The following is a 9,842-nucleotide window of genomic DNA, read 5'->3' on the forward strand; positions in this document are numbered from 1 at the left end:
AAACACTTAATACAGACGCACATAATATAGATAGTAAAATTGACAAGGTTATTGTTACTTACAGACGTACATAATGTAAATAGTAATAAGAAAGGGGTTATGGTTTTGTATACACATTCAAAAATGGGAAAAACAATCTAGGGAGAGAGAGAGAGAGAGAGAGAGAGAGAGAGAGAGAGAGAGAGAGAGAGAGAGAGAGAGAGAGAGAGAGAGAGAGAGAGAGAGAGAGAGAGAGAGAGAGAGAGAGAGAGAGAGAGAGAGAGAGAGAGAGAGAGATGTGTAAAGGCAAAGAACTCATTACTTGACAGGTGGTTTACAAGTGCGCTCAATTCATAGTTCTCTCCCTTGTATTGTTCAAAACCATTTCCCTGTCTCACTTGTTTTTTCCAACTAACAGGTGGGTGATAAGGGATTTCTGTAAAGGGGTGGGGGGGGGGGTATCCACATTGCTTTTGTGTGCGCCTGCTATACCGTCTGCTGCTCCCCCTGTTATTAATGTTTGTTGTCAGTCAAACAAAATTATTATTATGTATGTACAGTACACCATTTACACCTTGCGCATACTGCACAAGGAATGAAGTGTTTCACGTTACTGACACTGAATTATTTCTACTGAATGTCAGCATATTTCATTTGAACTGTACGGTGTGTGTGTGTGTGTGTGTGTATGTGTGTGTATGTGTGTGTGTGTGTGTGTGTGTGTGTGTGTGTGTGTGTGTGTGTGTGTGTTCACAGAAGTCATCATGGCCGCCGCTTCAGCCACCAGTAGCAGTGAGCTGCCAGAATGCCCTGTCTGCCATGACGGCTATAAAGAGCCAAAGATACTGCCGTGTACACACCTAGCGTGCAAAAAGTGCGTCGTGTCGTGGCTGCAGAAGGCAGGGGTCAAGGGAGGCTGTCCGCTCTGCAGGGCCCCCATCCTGCCCTCCACCAGCCGAGGTCAGCGTGACCTTGACACTCTGGTCAATGACCTGCCCACTGACCTGGCCACCATGGCTCTAGTGGACAGTCACAAAGTGCTCAGCGGTCAGCATGTCTGCATGATCTGCAACAACAACGCAGCTGCCGAGTCATTCTGCTTGCAATGTGACGTCAAAATTTGCAAAGCCTGCATCATTGGGCACAAGAACATACCCTCAACCAGGAACCACGTCATTGAAGACTTAAACAAACTCAGTCCGCAGCGGTTGGCTGAGATAAACCGAGCATCATGTAACGTGCACGACGATAGGCCGGCCGAGCTGTACTGCTTCACCCACCAGGAGCTCATTTGCATGTTGTGCGACTCGACCAATCACCGCAGCTGTGCAGAGGTGAAGGCCATCCCAGACGTGGTGACAGAGAAGAGAAGAGAACTGGAACAACAGGCACAGAGACTGAGGGACAGAGCGACAGCATTGGCAACGGAGGTTGGTGTAATCCTTTCATATTAATGCTGTTAAAAAGTTGTTTGCATCCTTTATTCGGATTGAATCTGAAATGAAGCTGAGGTAATTGTTGCATGTCTGCTTCATTTGTTGAATCGTACCTTGTGTGCAGACTTACATCACTTGTGATTAAATCTACATGACGTTGGAGGTCTCACTGTATGATAAAATCAGGGGAAAACAGAGCGTTTGATGAATGCGTGGTGCAAACTTGAATGATTTCTCTTTAAACTGAAACCACTTCCGCTGGACATTAAAAGGAAAATCTTCAGCGATGACAAAACCTTATTTAATTCTATAAATGCAAAATGACATTTTAACAAGTCGCGTAAGGCGAAAATACAATATTTAGTCAAGTAGCTGTCGAACTCACAGAATGAAACTGAACGCTATGCAATTTTTCAGCAAGACCGTATACTCGTAGCATCGTCAGTCCACCGCTCATGCTCATGGCAAAGGCAGTGAAATTGACAAGAAGAGCGGTTTAGTAGTTGCGCTGAGAAGGATAGCACGCTTTTCTGTACCTCTCTTCGTTTTAACTTTCTGAGCGTGTTTTTAATCCAAACATATCATATCTATATGTTTTTGGAATCAGGAACCGACAAGGAATAAGATGAAAGTGTTTTTAAATTGATTTCAAAAATTTAATTTTGATAATAATTTTTATATTTTTAATTTTCAGAGCTTGTTTTTAATCCAAATATAACATATTTATATGTTTTTGGAATCAGAAAATGATGGAGGATAAGATAAACGTAAATTTGGATCGTTTTATAAAAAAAATATTTTTTTTATAATTTTCAGATTTTTAATGACCAAAGTCATGAATTAATTTTTAAGCCACCACGCTGAAATGCAATACCGAAGTCCGGGCTTCGTCGAAGACTACTTGACCAAAATTTCAATCAATTTGGTTGAAAAATGAGAGCGTGACAGTGCCGCCTCAACTTTCACAAAAAGCCGGATATGACGTCATCAAAGGTATTTATCAAAAAAAGGAAAAAAACGTATGGGGATTTCATACCCAGGAACTCTCATGTCAAATTTCATAAAGATCGGCCCAGTAGTTTAGTCTGAATCGCTCTACACACACACACACTGACAGACAGACAGACACACACACACACACACACACACACACACACACACACACACACACACACACACACACACACACACACACATACACCACGACCCTCGTCTCGATTCCCCCTCTATGTTAAAACATTTAGTCAAAACTTGACTAAATGTAAAAACGAGTGATCTCTGTTACTTTGTTTTAGATCAAGGAGGTCACAGACACTTTCAAGGTCCTGCGTAAAAAGGCCAATGACACGTTCGACGACCTTGAGCAGTGCTTGAAGAAGCGACGTCAGGAGGTCAACGAGCTGATACAGGCTGAGGAAGACGACGCCATGACGTCACTGGCGGAGCTGGAGAAATGGCGGGCGGCCTTAGTACTGAACGCAGCCAGCGTAGGAAATGTGGTGCAGTCAGCGTCTGGAGGGTCTCTGCTGGGGATGATAAAAGGTCTGACGTCACGCCTCGACGACCTGGAGTCACAGACCGGAACGACACGCAAGATGGAGGTCAAAGACTTGACCTTTGACCTCCAGAAACTGGATCAGCTGAGGGCTGACATTGCCTTTCTGGGTACGTCACATTTTCTGTACACCTTTTCTGACCACAAGTGTTGGTTGTTTGTTGTCGTTTCTTGTCTCCAGAACACAGAGAGTCATGGGAGACTGATTCAGCATCCATCGTATTCTCGGGTTTGTTCTCGGCCGACATTTGGAATTGTTTTACATTTTATCTCAGCAATAGGTAGGATATTCCTATATAGGGAGTTATATAGCAAACGTATTGCTTGTACATACCGATGTTTAATCAACACAAATCTCCTGTTTGAGCGTAAGGACCAGAAACGATTACACGTATTACACCTGTGTGTTAGTGTCATCTTACGCTGATCTGTTGTCTGTCTGTGCCTGGGACGAGGCGTTATTCTGTCACACGCTGTTCAGTTGTCTGTCTGTGTCTGGGACGAGGCGTTATTCTGTCACACGCTGTTCATGTTGTCTGTCTGTGTCTGGGACGAGGCGTTATTCTGTCACACGCTGTTCATTTGTCTGTCTGTGTCTGGGACGAGGCGTTATTCTGTCACACACTGTTCAGTTGTATGTCTGTGCCTGGGACGAGGCGTTATTCTGTCACACGCTGTTCAGTTGTCTGTCTGTGTCTGGGACGAGGCGTTATTCTGTCACACACTGTTCAGTTGTCTGTCTGTGCCTTTGACGAGGCGTTATTCTGTCACACACTGTTCAGTTGTCTGTCTGTGCCTGGGACGAGGGGTTATTCTGTCACACACTGTTCAGTTGTCTGTCTGTGTCTGGGACGAGGCGTTATTCTGTCACACACTGTTCAGTTGTCTATCTGTGTCTGGGACGAGGCGTTATTCTGTCACACACTGTTCAGTTGTCTGTCCGTGTATGGGACGAGGCGTTATCCTGTCACACACTGTTCAGTTGTCTGTCCGTGTCTGGGACGAGGCGTTATTCTGTCTCACACTGTTCAGTTGTCTGTCTGTGTCTGGGACGAGGCGTTATTCTGTCACACACTGCTTGCAGAGGGACACAGTTATTCAGGGACGTTACGAAAGATGCAGGGAGGGGTCAGTTTAAGTCTTTCATGGCGTGAAACAATACATTGTAATACCTGGTGACAAGCACCTCTAAAATGAAACAACTTATTACTGTATCATAATTAACTTGACTTTAACTAGTTGCTAGATCAAATTCTAAAATGCTGACTTCATTTAACAAGTCATCCAAACGGGTGTGCAACAAATGGTCGAGGTTTACAATGTCGAGGCACAAAAGGTCGAGGACATTTGGTCAAGAGTCAAAAGGTCGACCTTTTGATCCTCGACCGTTTGGTTCTCAACCCATCCAAACACTCTTCAAGGACTAAAGTCTGTCTACAGGTCAGATGACAAAGCCCGCCACAACACCGACAACCTTACAGCAGCCTACACAGCCATCACCAGCCACATCTACAGCGACATCAGCGACAACACCCTGGACTGCAGGCAAACCCAGAAATGCGGCGCTGGCCAAAGTACTGAGAGTAGGGGACCGGGTCAAACTGGCACCGGAATGGCATTATGGTTTTTTTGGCTCTCAGGTAAGACTGCGTGTCCCTCTCCTGTCTGACAGTGTTCACCATCCCTATCACTCAGTCGGAGTTGTCACTAAAAGGAAGCTGATACTATGCATATGCTGGTTCTGCTTTTACTCGAGATGCAACACAAATGAAATGTTGTGTTATAAACTTGATTCAGAAATAAAGTTAAATGAACTGAAGTGGAATACACGCACGCATGTAAATACGCACTCAAACAAATTTACACAAACTGGATGAAACTATTCTTATACTTATTTATTCGGCGTTTGTTGCACACACACACACACACACACACACACACACACACACACACACACACACACACACACACACACACACACACACACACACACACACACACACACACATTCACACACAAACATACATACATAGAAACACACACACACATACACACACAAACACCCCCTCACACACACACACACACGCACAAACACCCCCTCACACACACACACACACACACACAAACATACATACATAGAAACACACACACACACACATACACACACAGACACCCCCTCACACACACACACGCACAAACACCCCCTCACACACACACATGCACACACGCACACCCACATCCACACAGACACACACACATACAAGCAGTGACCAGTGTGTACTGTGTGCAGGGCAAGAAAGGCACAGTGACGGCCATCCCGTCAAGACTACAAGTACAGAGGGGCCGTGATCCACAAGGCCTGGTGGACGTGCAGTGGGATGGTGGACGTGAAGGCTGGTACCGTATGGGATGTGATGGCATGTATGACCTGGACCTGCTGTGACAGCCTTCGTCACCCCCACCTCTCCCCGTGCCCTGCATTGTACTGATTGTTGTGTCTCAGTATCCTTCTGCATGTAGTGAATAAAATGTGTATGTGTGTGTGTGTATGTGTGTTTGGGTGGGTGGATGGGTGGGTGTTTGTGTGTGTGTGTGTGTGTGTGTGTGTGTGTGTGTGTGTGTGGGTGGGTGAGTGGGTGGATGTTTGTGTGTGTGTGTGTGTTTCTGTTAGTATGTGTGTATATGTGTGTGTGTGTGTGTGTGTGTGTGTGTTATTTTGTTTGAACTTGTTGACATGTCGTGCCGATTTGTAACCCAAAGTCATAGTTGTAATATGACTTGGGCATCTGTAGATTTCAATACTTTTTAAAATGAGACAATTTGTTCAAATTATTGTTTGAACTTCATCTGCAGTTATTAGTTGTAACAGCTGATTTGGTTGATATTGTTGATCGTGCATGTTGTTTCGTGTGGAGTTTTTGGTTCGTATCTTATCTTTTCTTCATCGCCATATCTTTTTTACCACAACCACATATACACAACCTTCTGATATTTGAAATGTTAGTCCAAAGCAATACTAGTATTTGTACTGTATATTTTATGCAAACATGATTAATATTTAGCGTATTAGCTTTAATTAACATTCAGCCAAAATTAAATTTGAACAAAATTCACAACTGGTCCATATTAGGAGCCTGGGCGTCTGTAAAATGGTCTTGGCGAATCATTGTTGAACGCCCCCTGTACTCCAAAATAAAATAATACATCTCAGTGTACGTGTCAGACTGATTTAAATGCATCAGAGTGTTTTTGTTTCGCTTCGATGAGAAGATTCTTTGAAGCACAACTTAAAAGTAAAGAAACATCAAAAACAGAGAGAAAATAAATGAAACTATCAACTTTCACGTGAAGAAGACTGTTTGATATCTTTTTGTGGAAAGCGTGATGGCTAGTGTCAAGGAATATGTATGGTGTTCAGGAGACCTGTAAATTAACAGAGTGATCAATGAAGACCGGTATTCCGTGTTTTCTGATCTTCGAGTTGTACTTGTGCTGAGTGAGTACAGTAGCTAGTGATTCTACTAGTGAGTACAGTAGCTAGTGATTCTACTAGTGAGTACAGTAGCTAGTGATTCTACTAGTGAGTACAGTAGCTAGTGATTCTACTAGTGAGTACAGTAGCTAGTGATTCTCTTTCATACCCGTGGTGTTGTTGTTTCATGTTGTTTCTGCATTCTGTTCTTTTATTCAATAGCGAAATCCTCCAAGTTTGGTTTTGTTTACAAAGTGTCCGTGGCCGTATGGGTGCGTGACGTCATCGCCCAGTGTGTATGTGAGCGATAGTGCGTGTCTCAGTGTGTCTCAGTGTGTCTCAGTGTGTGAATGATGCAACCCGCGTGCACAGGGGTACGGTGCAGGTCTGCTATAGTATGCATGACTGAAACCAGTCTTTCTCCACTTGAGATTTTGCTCTTATTTTTTGTTTGCGCTGGAAAGACGGGACCAACACGGCTAAAATGTAATAACGACAATCTTAGCTGCTGTTGTGGCAACGTTTGTGGGTTAACAGCTGGGTCTGTGCACAAAACCTAGACCGTTTTAAGCGTCACATTTACTCGTGGAGTGAACGCTGCCAGAAGTGTAAAGGTAAAGGTTTTCCCATAACCATCTGATCGTAGGGGAGAGAGATGTTAGAGGTCTCAACTTTTCTAGGGCCAGCTTTATGAGGGCGGTGCCCATCTCCTCTTCCTCGCTGCCTTAGCCTTCCCCGGCCCGTCCGGTACACATTTCCAGCTGGGAGGACTAGAGAGAAAAAAATCGGGTATTTGTATTTGCCCCGAGTGGGGAACGAACCACGACCTCCAGCGTGAGAGGCAAGCGCTCTAACCACTGCACCACTCCGACTCATAAGTGTACAAAAGTATAAAATCCAAACGGTATTGTCTGGTTTTATTTTCCGCCCGCAGCTGCTTTGACCGGTGCCAGCTATTCAGAGAGGGTGAATGTGGCGAAGGAAATTAGTTTGAGCACTCTAACACCGTTAGTTATGTCAGCATATTAGGAGCCATTCCATACTAGGGGCCCTTCCGTTACTTCATCCGTCGACGTCTTGTGTGTCTTTGGTGTGACCCTGTCATTGGTGTGACCCTGTCATTGGTGTGACCCTGTCATTGGTGTGACCCTGTCATTGGTGTGACCCTGTCATTGGTGTGACCCTGTCATTGGTGTGACCCTGTCATTGGTGTGACCCTGTCATTGGTGTGACCCTGTCATTGGTGTGACCCTGTCTTTGGTGTGACCCTGTCATTGGTGTGACCCTGTCATTGGTGTGACCCTGTCATTGGTGTGACCCTGTCATTGGTGTGACCCTGTCATTGGTGTGACCCTGTCATTGGTGTGACCCTGTCTTTGGTGTGACCCTGTCATTGGTGTGACCCTGTCATTGGTGTGACCCTGTCATTGGTGTGACCCTGTCATTGGTGTGACCCTGTCATTGGTGTGACCCTGTCATTGGTGTGACCCTGTCATTGGTGTGACCCTGTCATTGGAATAACATAGAAGAAAAACAAAACACAAAACTGGTTGTTGTTTGTTCAAAGAAAATTAATCAAATGACAGTTAAGTTTCAAAGCACACGTTGGTTACTGACTTATTTTGTTTCAGAAGTTAATGAAAATGCAAGCCTACGCCTGAACATAATAGGCTTTTAAAAGTGCTGTCACTGACTTTGTCCTTGCCCAATTGCAAACTTTTAAACGTCGGCCCGGTCTCGTGTCAAAGAACATAACAAATTATCGTTTTAGTTTGCAGTTAACACCCAACGAGGAAATTACGACTTTAGATTAATTTATTTGACACGTCGAGACAGAAGATCTGGTCTCTTTTTATATTTAGTCAAGTTTTGACTAAATATTTTAACATCGAGGGGGAATCGAAACGAGGGTCGTGGTGTATGTGCGTGTGTGCGTGTGTGTGTGTGTGTGTGTGTGTGTAGAGCGATTCAGACTAAACTACTGGACCGATCTTTATGAAATTTGACATGAGAGTTCCTGGGTATGAAATCCCCGAACGTTTTTTTCATTTTTTTGATAAATGTCTTTGATGACGTCATATCCGGCTTTTCGTGAAAGTTGAGGCGGCACTGTCACGCCCTCATTTTTCAACCAAATTGGTTGAAATTTTGGTCAAGTAATCTTCGACAAAGCCCGGACTTCGGTATTGCATTTCAGCGTGGTGGCTTAAAAATTAATTAATGACTTTGGTCATTAAAAATAAGAAAATTGTAAAAAAAATTAAAAATTTATAAAACGATCCAAATTTACGTTTATCTTATTCTCCATCATTTGCTGATTCCAAAAACATGTAAATATGTTATATTCGGATTAAAAACAAGCTCTGAAAATTAAATATATAAAAATTATTATCAAAATTAAATTGTCCAAATCAATTTAAAAACACTTTCATCTTATTCCTTGTCGGTTCCTGATTCTAAAAACATATAGATATGTTATGTTTGGATTAAAAACACGCTCAGAAAGTTAAAACAAAGAGAGGTACAGAAAAGCGTGCTATCCTTCTTAGCGCAACTACTACCCCGCTCTTCTTGTCAATTTCACTGCCTTTGCCATGAGCGGTGGCCTGACGATGCTACGAGTAAAATGGCATTGCGTTTAGTTTCATTCTGTGAGTTCGACAGCTACTTGACTAAATATTGTATTTTCGCCTTACGCGACTTGTTATATTTGGTCAAGTTTTGACTAAATATTTTAACATCGAGGGGGAATCGAAACGAGGGTCGTGGTGTATGTGCGTGTGTGTGTGCGCGTGTGTGCGTGTGTGTCTGTGTGTGTCTGTGTGTGTGTGTAGAGCGATTCAGACTAAACTACTGGACCGATCTTTATGAAATTTGACATGAGAGTTCCTGGGTATGAAATCCCCATACTTTTTTTCATTTTTTTGATAAATGTCTTTGATGACGTCATATCCGGCTTTTCGTGAAAGTTGAGGCGGCACTGTCACGCCCTCATTTTTCAACCAAATTGGTTGAAATTTTGGTCAAGTAATCTTCGACGAAGCCCGGACTTCGGTATTGCATTTCAGCTTGGTGGCTTAAAAATTAATTAATGACTTTGGTCATTAAAAATCTAAAAATTGTAAAAAAAAATAAAAATTTATAAAACGATCCAAATTTACGTTGATCTTATTCTCCATCATTTGCTGATTCCAAAAACATATAAATATGTTATATTCGGATTAAAAACAAGCTCTGAAAATTAAATATATAAAAATTATTATCAAAATTAAATTGTCCAAATCAATTTAAAAACACTTTCATCTTATTCCTTGTCGGTTCCTGATTCCAAAAACATATAGATATGATATGTTTCGATTAAAAACACGCTCAGAAAGTTAAAACAAAGAGAGGTACAGTT

At 42.9% G+C, this 9,842-nt stretch overlaps 1 protein-coding gene across 1 annotated transcript in view; it reads left to right on the forward strand.

Moving 5' to 3' along the window:
• The first annotated feature begins 717 nt into the window (after positions 1-717).
• LOC138976489 (transcription intermediary factor 1-beta-like) overlaps positions 718-9,842 on the forward strand; it is a 433,321-nt gene continuing 424,196 nt past the window's right edge. Inside the window, exon 1 of the mRNA XM_070349352.1 lies at positions 718-1,409. Within this exon, the coding sequence (XP_070205453.1) occupies positions 744-1,409 (666 nt within the window). The 5' untranslated portion in view covers positions 718-743. The remainder of the gene's footprint in view (positions 1,410-9,842) is intronic.

The sequence above is a fragment of the Littorina saxatilis genome, linkage group LG9 (assembly GCF_037325665.1).
Source record: "Littorina saxatilis isolate snail1 linkage group LG9, US_GU_Lsax_2.0, whole genome shotgun sequence".
Lineage (NCBI taxonomy): Eukaryota > Metazoa > Mollusca > Gastropoda > Littorinimorpha > Littorinidae > Littorina > Littorina saxatilis.